This window comes from Zalophus californianus, chromosome 4 (assembly GCF_009762305.2).
Source record: "Zalophus californianus isolate mZalCal1 chromosome 4, mZalCal1.pri.v2, whole genome shotgun sequence".
NCBI lineage: Eukaryota > Metazoa > Chordata > Mammalia > Carnivora > Otariidae > Zalophus > Zalophus californianus.
This window is the reverse complement of record NC_045598.1, coordinates 101,337,289-101,354,458: the sequence shown is the minus strand read 5'-3', so window position 1 is coordinate 101,354,458 and position 17,170 is coordinate 101,337,289. Positions and strand designations below refer to the sequence as shown.

The 17,170-nt window shown below is 38.9% G+C and overlaps 1 protein-coding gene across 1 annotated transcript in view; it reads left to right on the top strand.

Moving 5' to 3' along the window:
* Positions 1-17,170, top strand: part of NOTCH2 (notch receptor 2) — a 167,142-nt gene that overhangs the window by 55,840 nt on the left and 94,132 nt on the right. The window contains exon 3 of the mRNA XM_027599059.2: positions 15,847-16,106. Coding sequence (XP_027454860.2) covers positions 15,847-16,106 — 260 coding nt within the window. The remainder of the gene's footprint in view (positions 1-15,846; positions 16,107-17,170) is intronic.

The following is a 17,170-nucleotide window of genomic DNA, read 5'->3' as shown; positions in this document are numbered from 1 at the left end:
TTCTTTCTTTTCTTTCTTCTTTCTTTTCTTTCTTTTCTTTCTCTTTCTTTCTTTCTTTCTTTCTTTTTCTTTCTTCTTTCTTCTTTTTCTTTCTTCTTTTTTCTTCTTTCTTTCTTTCTTTCTTCTTTCTTCCTTTCTTTCTCTTCTCTTCCTTTCTCTCTCTTTTTTTTCTTTCTTTCTTTCTTCTTTCTTTTTCTTTCTTTCTTTTCTTTCTTTCTTTCTTTCTGTCTTTCTTTCTTTTTCTCTCTTCTTTCTCTCTTCTCTCTCTTCTCTTTTTCTTTCTCTTCTTTCTTCTTTCTTTCTTTTCTTTCTTTCTTCAGAGAGAGAGAGAGAGAGAGAGCAAGAGCAGGAACACAAGCAGGGGGAGTGAAAGAGGGAGAAGCAGCCTTCCCGTGGAGCAGGAGCCTGATGAGGGGCTCAATCCCGGGACCCAGGGATCATGACCTGAGCCGTAGGCAGACGCTTAACGACTGAGCCACCTAGGCGCCCTGTCACCTACATATACTTTAATTCTGTCATGGCCTTAGAGCAGGGATCAGTAAACTTTTTCTTAAAGTTCCAGATAATAATGTTTTAGGCTTTGCTGGTCAAGAGGCAAATTGAGGATATATAGGTACCAGTATACCCCTTTAAAATGTAACCATTTAAAAAATGTAAAAGCCAGCTCCTGGGGTGGAGATCCAAAAACAGCTGGTTTTCATCCAGGGCAATATTTGCCAACCTTTACCTTAGAGCCTAATAGCCACTTGAAACATCCTCCAAGTGCTGTGGTATAAACTGGAAGAATGGTTTTTTGTGGTCAGTTGGTTTTTTTGTTTTGTTTTGTTTTTTTAAGCATGTAACAGAAGTTCTTGAAGCAGATGTTGCTGAAGTTAGAACAAAGAATTATATCTGAATCCTCCTGTGTCAGTTTTTGGTTGATACTGCATTTCTATTGAGATGATCTATACCGGAGGTCTACACAAAAGTAAGATCCTGTTAAATTAAATGAGTGGTATTAAAAAATAAGAAAACATTACATTTTGGGGAGCAATAACTGTTCTCTTACTGCCATAGAAGTATTAAATGCTGATGTCATTAACTTCATGAAAGTTATCCTTTGTGTGGAAAGATTTTAGGTGATTATGTGGGATGGTGATGGTTTTAATAATTGTTCTCAAAAGCTTATAATCTAGAAAAAACATAAATAAACCAAACCCAATCCCAGCAGTACAGTTAATGTAGAGTATGCTTCCAAGTATAGGCATCCATAGGCTAAGACGCCCGTGTGGTGCTAGTATCTTCCATTGATGAGGGTTTGTGGGCTTTGCTGTTGTTTTTGTTGTTATAAGACTGCAAGAATGTAAAATAAGATAGTGTTGTACTCTTAAAAGAAATAATCTGTATGATATCTAGATGTATGTCAGATAAACTTTCCCATTAGACACTGTTTTTTGCAGGATTTTCATTTTGTTCCTATGGAGGCATAGACTTTGATTATACAACAGATCAGATACAGATGAAGGAATTTCCAAAGATGAGGAACCACTTTTATTTTCAGGACACTTGAATTTGAATATATAGTTGATCTTTGAACAACACAGGGCTTTGGGGCACTGATCCTGCACAGTTGAAAATCCAATAACTTTTGACTCCCCCCAAAAACTATGATTGCTTACTATTAACCAGAACCTTACTGATAACATAAAAGTCGATTAACACATATTTTGTATGATATATGTATTATTACTGTATTCTTAGAGTAAAGTAAATTGGAGGAGAGAATATGTCATTAAGAAAATCGTAAGAGAAAATACATTAATGGTACTGTACTGTATCAAAAGAAATCTGCTTATATGTAAATGGACCTGCCAAGTTCAAATCATCATGTTGTTCAAGGATCAGTTGTGTACTAATACAGGCATCATTTGTGGGAACTTTCTTTTCAACGTTAATGAGCATTATGAAGTCCCAGATAATAGGCTAAGAATTACTTTATTTGTATATACTATCTCAGTGTTCTTCAGTCTTTTTATCATTATCACTCTTTGCCCCAAAGAAGCTGTTTTAGACTTTTTCCTAATTCCCCCATATCCCCAATGCAGTTTTAATACCACAGATAAACTGCATCTTTGTTTATCTACTGTGGCTCTTTGGAAGGCCATACACTGTTGTAATATCTAGGAATGACCCCCAAGAACCAATTTTTTTACCCCTTGGGCCATGATCTTATCTTTTTTTTTTTTTAAGATTTTATTTATCCATTTGACACAGAGAGAGACAGCTAGAGAGGGAACAGAAGCAGGGGGAACTGCAGAGGGAGAGGGGAGAAGCAGGCTCCTGGCTGAGCAGGGCCCGATGCGGGGCTCGATCCCAGGACCCGGGGATCATGACCTGAGCCAAAGGCAGACGCTTAATGACTGAGCCACCCAGGCACCCCATGATCTTATCTTAAAGGGAAGTCTTTGTTTGAAGTAGGGTTAGGCACTGTTAATTTCTTTTCTCATGATGTCCATTATTTTTGTTATCTGTGGTTCTAATTAGGAAATTTAAGTGTTTCGGGGCATTCTGAAATTATATTTAATTTCCAATTATCCATGGAACAGTTTTGCATACCTGCTTGTGTGAGTCTCCCCTTCTCCCTTTTTTGGGGAGAATGATTATTTTGGACCTACAAAGGAATATTTTTTGTCCTCTTAAAGTTTAAAGAAATGCAGATTTTTCTCCTGCCTTCTCTTACATTCAGGTTTGGTTTGATAGGATTGGGTTCAATTATTGTTATTATCATTTATTTTTTTAGAGAGGGGTGAAGGAGAGAGAGAATTTCAAGCAGACTCCACGCCAGTGTGGAGCCAATGCAGGGCTCAAACCTGCAACCCTGAGATCATGACCTGAGCTGAAATCCAGAGTGGATGCTCACCAACTGAGCCACCCAGGTGCCCTTGGGTACAATTATTTTTGAACTAGGAATCTTTTCAGACCAACTATAAGCTTTTGGAACTGTTTCACTTTCAGACATTTTTTTGGACTTTAGAACTTTGAAGGCAGTCATCCATTCATGCTGGGGAACAGAAAGCAGGCATCCATACTCATTTTTCTTCTCTGAAATCTTGTTTAATTTTTACTGCTCAGTCTCTTAAGAATCTAGCGGTTCATGCTACTGAGGACTTAATAGGATGTTCTGTTCCTCAGGACTCCAGACTCTGATGGTTCATAAAACCAATGTTTTATCAAGATTAATAAAGATTAATGAAAGTACAAGAGATAAAAAGACTGTGTGTGTGCGTGCACACATGCATTTGCACATACATGCATGTTTAGTTAATTTCATATTTTTGGGGAAAATGTGATTTAAAAAATCTCCATATGGGTTTGGCTAGTCCATTGAATGATTTAGGGTGAATGAGGTTAAGAAATCCTCTCCATATTAGGAATCTTAATTAGGTTTGATAATCCTTTGGATAAATAGTTCAACCTGATGGTTCCCAAACTTTGAGTTGTAATTAAAGAGCCTTTTTAGGATTCCATGGACACCTGCATTTTCCTTTTTACTTCCATTAAGAATGTGGTACTGCATAGTTGAAAGCCTTCTATATACCAATTACTGTGTTAGTGTGGTGGTGGACAATTCTTAGTCTTTTGGGAAGACAAATAATCAAAATAGAGGATAATGAGTGATATGATACTTTAGGGTTTGGGAGTATGCAGTGGGGGAATCAAGCCTGTTTCTCAGAGGAAAAACATTTAAACGGAAGTTTGAAGGAATTTTAGGGCTTAGTTCTGAGAAAGGGTCAGGTAAAGTGTTTTGGCTGAGTGACGAGCATGTACAAAGTCTGGAGGTGAGAAGTGATGGACTGTAGCACATTCTGGGAGCTGAAAGAAGAGTGTAATGCATAAAAGGAGATATGATCTTGAGTGAAACCATTTTTCCATCTCTTGTTTGAAATGCAGTGCATAATACCAAAATCCACTAAAAAAATCAGTAGCCAGTATATAATACCTTTATATTTTAATAATCATAACAATATCTACAGTCTATTTAAATATGGAGCAAGACATTCTTTTAGTAGTCTAGAGAGTGCTCTGTGTTTGCAGATTTCTTGCAGTGACTGTATGGCGATAGCTTGGGAACAACTGGCTTAACTCATTCATTTTTTGCCTGTTACTGTGGAGGGTGCTTTTTGTAAACTCAGATGTTTAGAATATGTTTGCCATGTTGTAATCATGTAGAAGTAGACATTTTCTCAGGGTCCAGTGCAGTAGAATATGGCAAGGCACCTGAATAAGAAGACATAGGGAAGACCACCTTCTGTTGTAGCAGCAATGCAAGTCTTTCAACACGTTTTGTGTGCCCTTGCCCAATCTTTCAAGTGATGATTGAAGAGCCTGGTGCTGGGTTCAGCTTTTGAGTTCTGATAAAGGAGCCCCGACTGTAAACTGGAAGATAAGGGTGTTTGCAAATTCTTGTGTAAATAAAGCATGGTTTCCCATTGCAGTGGTTACTGATTTCATAGTCTCTGATGAGGATGAATGATGCCATGAATTACAGCTTTAAAACTAGTACCACTGCAGCTTCTTTTTTGGTTTGGATTTATAAAAACTACATATGTGTTTATTGCTTTATTGAATGGGGAAGGGGTGAAAAACCTGAACACATAGAAACCAAGTGAGGTGGAGTTTTAGAAGATAATTCCCAGCCTCACAATTCCCCGTAAAATTCTTTTCCTGTGGGAAACTTTTAATTGGAAGCATTCAGCCTAATGTGGGAACCAAGATTAACATTTTCTGAAATACTTCTACAAGAAAAGCAGAAATGTACTGTTCAGGAAGCTGAATTACATAGTGGAAAAATGGGCTGTGCTGCAGTATTGGTAGTCTTTATTATTAGTTGTGGTAAAAAGTTGTGTGTGGTGAGAGAGAGAGAGAGAGAGAGATATTGATTGTATATTTCTCTTTGTTTCCTTACATCAAACCAGCAAAGCCTAGAAAGCGTGTTTTACCACAAACCAGCCCAGTACTAGGCCCTAACTATACACAAATACTTTTTTTTTTTAAGCTCTTTTTGTTTTCTCTTCTTGCTGAGTAAGCTGTAGTGTTTCCTTTTTTCTTTCTTTCTTTCTTTCTTTCTTTTTTGGGGAGGGGAGTGAGTGTGGGAGTAGGAACAGCAAGAAGTCAACAGGACAGAGCTTCTTCCCTTTTCTCCCCCTCTTTACCAGGAAGTTAACTAGGAGTCTTCATGTGTTGTTTTTTAATACCAAGTCAGTAATTAGCATAACCCAGTTAGTTATCTTTACACAGAGTTACAGAATTAAAAAGTTGACAGTCTGATGGGATATCAACTAGAGCATGGGAAGAGGGGACAGTGAGGTTAGACTAGTGGGATGATCCTCTTGAATGCCACCCTCAGAGTATATAGACCTGATTCTGTAGGCTCTGGGGCATCTAGAAGTTTGTAGCTGAGCCTTGGGAATTAAATGTTGTAGAGGAACTTTCACTGGTTACAGTTAGCCTGGCTGTTAGCAATTATTTTTATCTACTTTAACATAGGGAGCGGGGGAGGGAGCAGGAAACTAAGCTGGCATTATGGTCACAGGAAAGAACAGACTGATTTGGGGCCTTTCAAACTACAGACCTTTGTTACTGACCAATGCTTAATTTGGTTTCTGGGTTTTGTTATTTTTTTTCTCCTGCTTTTACCTCATTTACCTTAACGACAGCTCCCCCCTCTAGAGCTCAGCCAGGGCAGGCTGCCACTGCGGATTGGGGGGCCGAGAGGTCCAGAGCAAGAAGAAAGTGGGTTGAAAGCAGAGTTCTGTTTAAAGAATTTTCTGCTGGAAACTAGCCAGAGGGAGTAAAGAGGCGCTTTAATGAGAGCAGCTGCGGGGCCGACGCAACCCACATGAGACATTTTTTTCCCCTCCGTTCCATTCTGTATAGTTTTTTAAAAAAATCATGATTTTGAAATAGCTGTTTTGTGAAGCACGCTCTCTTTTTTCTTCTTGTATGCGGTGGGGTTTTGCTTTGTTGTTTTATTTTCTTAATGACCAAATCCTCACTAAAAAAAGCTGAAGGCAGAGCTGCAGCAAAGCCCTGGATGCAATTTGGGCTCACCCTGCTGATACAGAACATTCGGTGGAGAAAACAAGGTGAGAGAACACTGGCTTTTATTTGGAAAAGGGGGCTTATTTCTGCTCGGACTTCAGTCATCTTGGAGCTGACACAAGCTGCTACAGTGTTTTAAGCTTTTCTCTAGACGAGTGGCTATTCACTTAGGAAACTTGAAAGAACAAACTTTTCTGTCCTGTATTACTAGGGAGCCTGATGCTGAACTGCAGCCATTGCCAGACAGATTGGAATTGCTATTCAAATCCCAGCTTCGTTGAAATCTGTAAAGTGGCTACATGTAAACGCATCCAGGCTGCTGGTGACATGTGAGAGTTGGGTCTGTTTCTCATCTGTTTTATTGAGGGGTCGTATGGGCGTCCTTCCAGTTGGAATGCTTTCTAGTTGCAAGAGGAGGAATCCCTTGTTTTTCTCCCTCTTTCTTCCTTCCTTCCCTCCCCCCACCTTTTCCCCATTCCCCATGTGTGTTTGAGCAGTAACAATGAAAGAGTGGACTTCTTCATGTCAGAAATGGCAGACTTTTTCAGAAGAAAGGAATGTATATATGTATGGGCCTGATAAATATGCAGATTAGTTCATGGAATTATTTTACAGAGAAAAGCCCTCCAAAACTTTTCCTGTATTCACAGCCTCCTCTGTTAACTGTATTCTTTCAGAGTTCCAAAGCTAGAAAAGAGGGCAGAACAGAAGGAAGTCATGAGAGAACTACTAAAATAAGTTAAATTCCCTTCAGAAGGGAGGCATTCAGACAGTTTTGGGAAAAAAAGGCAGCTGTTAGATTTATTTATTTATTTATTTATGTATTTAGTTTTTTAAAGAAAATTTTTAACACACACCTCTAGCTCAAGATACAGGCTGTTTTCCAAAAATTATACTGAGGTAATAACTTAATAGAACTACAGATTTCTGAGAGATTTGGATGATTAGCCCAGTTTCCAGCCTGACCAAATTCAACTTGAGCCATCTCAAGAAGGGAGCTATTGAAGTTCTTATTTTCAGGCGGAAAGATAACTAACTGGGTTATGCTATTACTGACTTGTATTAAAACTTGTATTACAGTTGAAAAGGGATTTGCAAATTTGAAAGGTCTCCTACTTTAGGAAATAGGGGTCCTTTATTTCTGTCTGTCTCATTTACCCATTTACCCCCTTTCTTCCATGTCCATAATTCTCCTCAGCCTCCTGGGGCATGAGGGATAATCTTGTACCTCAGGATGATTCTTGGGGTTGATCTGGCCCATGTTCAACCAGGCAGAACACTGTGGGCTTGGTAGGGGATTTGGGAATATATTTGGATCGAGAGACTGACTTTATCCATCACATGAAATTTAACCTTTCTTCGAACCAGTTGCTTAGTGGTATAAGGGGCTCATGGTATTCAAGGTACCTGTACCAAGTGTCTCAAGACATGCCCTTCCTACAACAAGATACCAAATGGGAGTTCGAGAGAAGCTCAGGAAAGACATAACATAGCAATGGCTTAAACAAAGTAGTGCCATACTGGTAGAAATAATGTAGTGCATAACATGGCACTGCATCTGCTGTTTTGGGGGGATCAGAGATGGGTGAGGTGATTTGGAGGGGGCTTAACAGAAGACGATTTGAACAGATCTTTGAAGCAAGGGTGGAAGAAAGGAGCAAAATTAGAGATGTCAGATGGGAAAGTTTTAGAAGATTTTTTATATAGGGAATAGTAACAAGAGTATGGAAGTCATCTGGACTGTTACACTAAGGAGTAAGGGAGTTGATGATAGGAGTAGGGCAGACAAATAGGTCATAGATTCTAAGAAACTTGGATTTGAAGGGCTGGATGCTAATGCTGGTTTGAGCAGAGCAGTGACATGATCAAAATTGTGCTTGAAAAGGATTGTTCTGTAAGTAGTATGCTTAGTTTTAGCAAGGAATTTCCTGGTTATCCTTATAGAAAGATATGAAGAGGATGCTGGTGCAGCCAAGATGTTAGAGCTGACTGAATAGATGCCAGTGTTGGGGCACGACTGGTAGGATACATTCAGTTAAGTACTGTTTTATGCTTTGATAAAAGATCTAGGTAAAGATAGAGATATAGTTGTAGATGGTGCAAAACTGGGGGAAATTGCTAGATTCACAGACAGCAAATTTGGGGCAGGTCAGTTAGCTTTGGTGTTCTTATCAGTAAGATAGGGTTTCAGACCAGTTAATTTCTGAGGTATGGTGCAGTGCTGAAATTCTGTGCTTCTAGAAATAAGTGTAAAAGTTATCTCAGTCAAAGAAACTTGGGGTAAAGATTCAGCACGGTGACAGGTCCAATTATTGTGTTCAAAAACGTGTTGTACAAGTATAGGATACAAGAAATACAGCATGAGTAGTTCATGTGAAAAAAAGATCTGCATTTTAACTGTATCTTCAGTAGCTCATAATAGTATTTTGTGGCTTCTAAAAAATGAACACAGCTTTATGCTGCAATAGTAAAAATATACTGTCCAGATAGTCCAAGCTCTAAGCTGTGCTGGTAAGAGCACATGTGTTAACTATTTTTTTCCTCATTTGGGCCCTGTGTTTGTTTGTTGTTGTTGTTTTTAAGATTTTATTTATGAGAGAGAGAGCATGAGCAGGGGGAGGGGCAGAAGAGAGGGAGAAGCAGGCTCCCCACTGAGCAGGGGACCCTGAGATCATGACCTCAGCTAAAGGTAGATGCTTAACTGACTGAGCTACCTAGATGCCCCTGGGACCCTATGTTTTAAAGAGGTTTTTGATGAACTAGAATCATCTAGTAGGAGGAGGCAGGATGGCCCAATGTTTGGGGTACATGGGCTTTGGAGTCATATGTGGCTTAGAACCTGCCTCTGCCATCTAGCTGTGAAGTCTTAATCCTTCTAAGCTTCAAAGTCCTCATATGCAGAATGTGGATCATAATATACCAATACTGTTATAGGGAATAACAAAAGAGATAATAGCTGTAAAATGCATGGCAAATACATAATACACAGTAAGTGCTTTAAAAATGTTGGTCACTATTATTACTATTATTAGCTTAAGCATAGAAGCCACTGAATGGTGAGGAGGTCAGGAAATTATTTTCCTTTTAAAATTTATCAAAATTTATTTTTAAAAATATTTTATTTATTTGAGAGAGATAGAGTGAGCGAGTGAGAGCACAAGTAGGGTGAAGGGCAAGGGAAAAGCAGACTCCCCTAAGCAGGGAGCCCCGATGTGGGACTCGATCCTGGGACTCAGGATCATGATCTGAGCCAAAGGCAGATGCTTAACCGACTGAGCCACCCAGCACCCTGGAAATATATTTATACTAAGAATAGTCCAAAGTACTGAATCCTGTAAAAAAGGAACCAAAGGGTCAACATAACTATCTTTAAGTTCTGAAGGGCTACAGGTTAGAGAAGCAAAGGCTCATTTTTTATTCTAGAGACAGTGAATTTTCTAAGTGAAATTTTAGGGAGGCAAAAAAATTTTTAAATGAGATATTCACATAGTATTAAATTTACCCTTTTAAAGTGTACAATTCAGTGGTGTTTGGTATATTCACAGATATGTGTAACCATCAACGGTATCTATCTTCAAAACATTTTATTATCCCCACCCTCAAGAAGCTCTCCACTCCTTGGTGGTTTCTCTGTTTTCCCCTCCTCTCCGAGCCCCTGGCAACAATAATCTCTTTATATCTCTATTTGCCTATCTGGATGTTTCATAAAAATGAATCATACACTATGTGGCCTTTTGTGTCTAGCTTCTTTCAGTTGGCATGATGTTTTCAAGGTTCATCCATGTCATAACATGTATCAGATCTTCATTCCTTTTCATGGCCAAATAATATTTTATTGTATGAATATACCACATTTTTATCTATTGACCCATTTATTTATTTCCATTTATCAGCTTATGGACATTTGGGTTGTTTCTGCTTTTTGCTGTTATGAATAATAGACTATGATATCCTTTACAAATTTTTTGTATGGACTTACATTTTTAGGTATCTTGGTATATACCAAGGAGGGAGGCAGAATTTAAGACATCAGAAAGAAAGAACTTTCTTTTTTTTTTTCCTTTTTCATTTATTTATTTTAATTTAAATTCAATTAATTAACATATATTATTGATTTCAAAGGTAGAGGTCAGTGATTCATCAGTCTTAATAATACCCAGTGCTGATACATCACATGCCCTCCTTCATGTCATCACCCAGTTTCCCCCATCCCCAGGTCCCTCGCTCTAGCAACCCTCAGTTTGTTTCCTATGATTAAGAGTCAAGAAAGAGCTTTCTGATAATGCAATCCACCACACTGAAGACTGTTCTGTTGTTGAAGTAGTGAGCCATTAATTTTATTTTACTTAACAAATGCATGGTGTTTACTATGTGCCAGATACCATTCTAAGTATTTTACAATTATTTAAAAACCCTCTGAGGTAAGCACTATTATTAAATCCATTTACAACAAGGAAGTTTAATAACTTGCTCAAGGTCATACATCAAGTAAATGGGGAGCTGTAATTGAAATTCCATGTGGTTTGGTTCTAGAATCTATACTCTTAATAGCAAGAACAATAATAACTTCAAGCATTTATTAAATTTTTACTACTACTCAGGCACCCTGCTTAACTGCTTATATTCAAGTAGAGATTGGCAATCATCTTTTAAGGATATCTTAGAAAGAATTATCTCACTGGGTAGAAATTACCTTAGGGTGTGTTGAATCCCAAGATTCTGTTATTCCAAGGATAATATCTGGCCTGAGGCTTTTAAGATGATCAGAATTTATATCAAAAAGGAAACTGTGAATATGAATGGTGATTATTGTAGGAATTCACTTAATAAGACTTGTCAGAATATGATAATGTTATATATAACTTAAAAGCAGTAACCAAAAGTGGCTTTTTGAGATTGTGAATGGAAACCTTAGAAAAATGGAAGAATTAAAGTTTTGTAGGAAAATGATCCCACTTTTCAAATGTTCAGTTTCAAGTACTGCAGAGTATTTTAGGATAAGTGGATGACTTTTAGTAAACTGAACATATGGAACTGGAGCTGTTTATGTGGGTACATGAAGGTAGTTGTTTAAAACCGAATGAACAACAACAACAATAACAAATGCATATGAAAGGAAAGAGCAGTGCATCCCAAACTTAAAGCTCCCCCATAACTGATGGGGAAGAAGAAGAGGAATCAGACTAAGAATTTACCAAGCTTTGAGATAGAGGGCGTCCTAGAAACCAAATGTAAAAAGATTAAAATGTTAGAAGGCGTGGTCAGAGACACCTCTTACAGGAAAGAATTTCTTTAAATAAATATTTTTAGGTTTATTCTTCATTCATTAATTTATTTAGAGACGGAGGGGTGGAAAGGGATAGAGGCGAGAGAGAGAGAATCTCAAGCAGACTTCACGTCCAGCGTGGAGCCCAATGCGGGGGCTCTATCTCACAGTCCTGAGATCATGACCTGAACTGAAGTCAAGAGTGGGCGGATGCTTAACCAACTGAGTGACCCAGGTGCTCCAGGAAAGAGAATTTCTTTATGATGAAATTGCAGACTGAACTTGACGAGGGGAAAGTCATTGCTCTAAGAGCATAATTTCTGGGCGATAATTAGAATGAAAGTTTTGTTGCAAAGGGACAAGTAAGAACTAGATGGAAGAGAAAGGGAAACTGTGAAATTAGGCCACAGTTAGAGAAGTTTGGTTGTGATAGAGGAAGAGTTTGGAAAGGGAAATAGGGCTTAGGGAAAAATGTTCATTAAAACATTTTAAAAGAGATTTGTTAATTTAAAAGAGATTTGTTAGGTTAAAGAGATCTGTACATGTTTTAAGGTAAATAAATAGGCTGATTGATGTCTAGCCCTCTAGAACATTTTAAATAAGAAATTAAATATTATATTAACAGTAGGTCTAGTTTCACATAAAAATAAGATGTAGTTCTGTGTATGGACTTTAGGAGACTAAGTCAGTTGTACATTATATTATCTCACCTAGAGTAAAAACCTCAAGCTTTCTTCATGGTGGTCTACAGACCCCTCATGATCTGCCTAACAGTATAGCTCTCATCCATTTATCTGCTACTCTTTTTCTTAATCCCTTTGAGAGAGCCACAGAGGTCTTCTTGCTATTCCTCAAACAAGCCAGGACTGTTTCCTATTTTAGGTCCATTGTATTTGCTGTTCCCTTTGCCTTGAATACGTTTCCCCTCGATACCTGCATGGCTCGTTCCTCACCTCATTTAGGTGTTGACTGAAATGTGCCTTCTCAGTGAGGCCTTCTCTGATTTTCCTATTTAAAACCAAAACATTTCATTTTATCTATACCCTACTATTCCCAATTCCATCACCTCCCATCCCCCGTTTCTTGTCTTATTATTTTTTTCATAGCACTTAACTCTACCAAACAGATTATATATTTTACTTACTAATCTTGTTTTTTATCTTCCCTTACTAGAATTTAAACTCCACAAGTTCAAGGACTTTCCTAGCACTAGAACAATATCTGGCACATAATGGGCACTTACTAAATGTTTGTTGCATGAATGAATGAGTGCAATATTCTTTGCAGAAAACTGATGTGAGAACATTCTTCTTCATCATCATTAACATCATTATTAATAAGCCTGTTGGATGCTATATGTAGAATTGGGCTTCATATATTTTCTTACTCAAACTTTTTCTTTTTCTTGTATTTATTTTTTCTTTTCTTTATGTATTTGAGAGAGAGAGAGAGCACAAGTCGGGGGAGGGGGAGAGGGAGAAGCAGACTCCCTGCTGGGAGCCCAATGTGGGACTTGATCCCAGGACCCTGGGATCGTGACCTGAGCTGAAGGCAGATGCTTAAAAGACTGAGCCACCCAGGCACCCAGCAAACTTTTTCTATAAAGCACCAGATAGCAAATATTTTTGCAGGCTAAATGGTCTCATGACAACTCCTTAACCCAGTTATTGTAATGCATAGTAGCCATAGACAATCCATAAATGAATGAGTATGGGTGTATTCCAATATGACTATTTATGGACACTGATATTTGAATTTTACATAATTTTCAAATGTCACAAAATATTATCTTTTTTTGACATTTTTCTAAACACTCAAAAATGGAAAAACTGGGCACCAGGGTGGCTCAGATGGTTAAGCATCTGCCTTCGGCTCAGGTCATGATCCCAGGGTCCTGGGATCGAGTCCTGCATCGGGCTCCCTGCTCAGTAGGGAGCCTGCTTCTCCCTCTGCCTCTCTCTCTCTCATTAATAAATAAATAAAATCTTTAAAAAAACGGAAAAAACTATTCTTAGCTCATGGGCCATTCAAAAAATAGGCAGTGGGCCATAGTAGGTCTACAAGCTGTATTTGCCCACCTCTGCTTTTACTGGTTTCTTAAACATACCTTAGTTGAAACTTATTTTCATGTACTTGGTAGGGAGCAACAATGCAGATTAAACCCTAGTGACACATAATTCAGGAATATTCTTCTTTGGCTCCAGAAATTTTCATATTGTTTCGTTTTTGTTTTCCTGGGAACCTTATGGTTTCTTTACATGTTTATGATACTAATATTTAAATGAATTTGCATTCTCTGAGCAGATGCCACATGATAGTGTTGGGGAGGTGGTGGTGGTGTCATAGTCCAGGAGCAAAGCTGGGAAAAGCCCACCCAGGTTTAAAATTTTGCCATTATTTATAAGGTGAATAATTTCCGTATGGCTGAATCAAGAGTGTCAGCCAGGCTTAATGCCCATAGGACTGCCACTGTGAATGAGAATTGTGTTGCAGTTTTTAACATCATCCATAACAGACTTCTTAAATAAGTTACAAATGCTTTTAATAATATAGCTCAGGGATAATTTTAGCTATGCTACATTGGCAGTTTTTGTTCTTCTACTTTAAAAAAATCAGAAAATAACCTACTATCAAATCAAGCTGTGATCTGAATAAAGCATCATATTTTCCTCAATACGTGCAAAGAGAGGAAAAAATGTTTCATTTACAAAACTTTTTAACATAAGGCTCTTCCCATACTTGATTTTGTTCAGTTCTTACAACAATGTAGGTAGCTTTATTAACTACTTAAAATGTGAAAGAACTAACAGTGAAGTTAAGAACACGTCTAGGGTCACAGCACCAGGACTCACTCCAAACAGGCCTCTGACCATATGAGGTGTAGACACTCCTCCCAGAAACTGCAGCCAGTCTTTGGTTTTAGTGCTCTGCCCTCTCTTCGCTGCCTCTCCATCTCTAGCTTCACCTGCTCATGAAGATGCTCAGAGCTCTAGCTGCTCCTGGCTCTGCAGTGCTTCCTGTCTTCAGATCTAGGAAGAGGGGAGCCACCTACCAGCTCTGTTTCCTCCTCCAGCCATGTTAACTACTGCACAATTCTTTTGGGCATGTTCTGTCTTAGTTCCTTAATAGTTGGTCCTCCTCCTTTTCTCAATAGCTGGGACCTCTGAAGACCTCACCTTGCCAACCAATGCCCAAGGAAACATCTTGGGTGTGATTGGACAAAGACAGGAAGGAGGAATACATGATACCCGTACTTCAAGTCTGGGCAACAGGGAGAATCAGGACACAGAATCTGCACATAGGGAGCTGTGATGGGAGCTGGTTGTGAGGGGGGAGTTTTATTGGTTTAAGTGTGTCATCTTTGAGGTAATGATGGAGCAGCCTTGTAGACTTAGTTTGCTATCCTTCAAAAAGTAAAATGGAGAAATAGGTTTAACCAAATATCTGAGGTGACAGCCAAATGGTGAAATTTATAGTTAGAATCAAAGTCTTTGTGTTACTTTTGAATTCTTCTTAGAGGTCTCATTTAAATAACCCCTATATTAGGAAAATGGAGACTATCTATACCTTTTTTAAAAAATGCTGTTTAGAGAATGTAGGATTGTCATAAATACTACGTACAATTTGGGATGGTTGCATATCTTATGAATCAGTGGGTTGCACATAAAAAGATTCCTCAATATGCCACGTGGAGAATGTTACAGAATGTTATTCTTGAATTGTTTTGTCTTATTCACTTTGGCATTTATATGGTACCTTAGATATTTTTATGTCATTTTCATTATGTTTTGTGCTTTTTATTTGGTTAAAAAAGCTGCCTGCTATTTATATCTTAACAGATTTAAGTTTTTAAAAAGGCCCCTTTGAACCCTTCCCCTTTCCTGTACCTCCTTTTTCTTTCTCCATCACGGAGAAATGTAACCCCTGAACATAACCCAGAAATCTAGATATAGGCCAGTTGATGTCTCAATAGAAACAAGAAAAGAAGAACTTATTATTTCTCAGTGCCTAATTGAGAGAAAGCACATGATATTTTACATGTTCTAAATTGGAGAGGATAAGAGGGTCCGTCCATGCATTATCATGTGAATGTCTTAATCCTATCAAATGGCTTAGTCAAAATGAGAAAGGTAATGAATTTAAACAGACAAGTATCAACAGTGCTGCACAAAAAAGTGCTGTTTCACCATACCCGCCTGTACTTACATGAGAAAAGCTGTGGTTGCATTTTGCCTTTGATAAGGATTGTGCTGACTGGCCATGGCAGACCATGCTGGGTCACCCACCTGGTATTTTGTCACCTACTAAGACTTGAAAGGACATGAGAGTGTGTGGTTAAGTTCTCTAAGCACTTCTGAACTAAGGCAGTTTTACAGGTTGTACCTTTAGGTCTCTCAATTCATAGTCTAGTGTTTTCTTGAATGCACTGCGTTATCTTGTAAAGTTTTTGGACTTACAAGAAGTCAGGTGTTTTCATGGACTCCTCTCTTTTTATACAGATGTCCGGAGGGTTTCTTGGGAGAATATTGTCAACATCGAGACCCCTGTGAGAAGAACCGCTGCCAGAATGGTGGGACGTGTGTGGCCCAGGCCATGCTGGGGAAAGCCACGTGCCGATGTGCCCTGGGGTTCACAGGCGATGATTGCCAGTACTCGACCACTCACCCCTGCTTTGTTTCTCACCCCTGCCTGAATGGAGGCACCTGCCACGTGCGTAGCCGGGATGACTATGAGTGCACCTGCCAAGTTGGTTTTACAGGTAACAAATGTGACTCAGGGTCATATTTTCCTATTCTCAGCAGATACCTTTCTTTAGCATCTCTTAGATCTTGACATGTTGCTCTTAAGGATTCTCTAACTCTGGTGTACATTTAACATTAGGATAAGGAACTAGAGTGTTCCAAACAACTATCTTTAACTTCCTTTTGAGAGTTCTAAGAGGGGAGAAAGAGAAAGAGAAAGGCAGAAGTATTTGACTGCCTAAAGTATATATGTCAAGATTGGGGATCAGAACTTTACTTCACTGTCACTAGAAGAAAAGCTGTCTGTGCTATTGATTACTTGCTTCTTGACATTCAGGGCACTGGTTTTTCGGGTTTTCTGTATTCTGACTATTCCTTTTGCTTCTGCATTGCCTTGTCCTCATCTGTTAAATTTTTGTGTTCCTTGGAACTCTGTTTTGAGCCCTCTTTTGAGCCATATCACAGCTCCCCCAGCTCACTGTCTCCAATGGCTTCAGCTGTCATTATCTTCCTCAGTTGCTGGTGACTCTTTATAGTCACCCTTTTCACTCCACCCCTACCCCCACATTCAGGCTCGTATTTCTAACTGTTTGATGCATATTATCCTTGGAAACTCGACAAGTACCTCACACTCAACATGTTGATATAAATGGGTAGTGGTGATGTATAGTCCACCTATTTCAAACTAGACCCCCCTTCTCCCTTACCCCACTTAGACTCAGGCCCCTAACCTAGCCACGAGGCACCTCTCACCTGTCTACTGTTCCCCATTTCCTCTCTTCCTCTGTACTTGAGGTCTAGCCTGTCCATGTTGGTGACAGCTCAGCCCACACCTGGGCTCCTGCAGTTGCTTCCTAACTGGTTTCCTTGCCTTTACTTCCTTCCTGTCTTGTTCACCTGTCCCATTGCCACATCTTTGATCATAAATGCCAATCCTCTCACAAACTCACCTGCTTACAATGCCTAATGACATTTTATCATCCACAGAGTCAACTGCAAACTCTTTTACATGGCTTCCATAGCCTGTCATGGTCTCGGCCTTACATCTTTTTATAGCTTCACTTCCCACAAGCATCTAGCT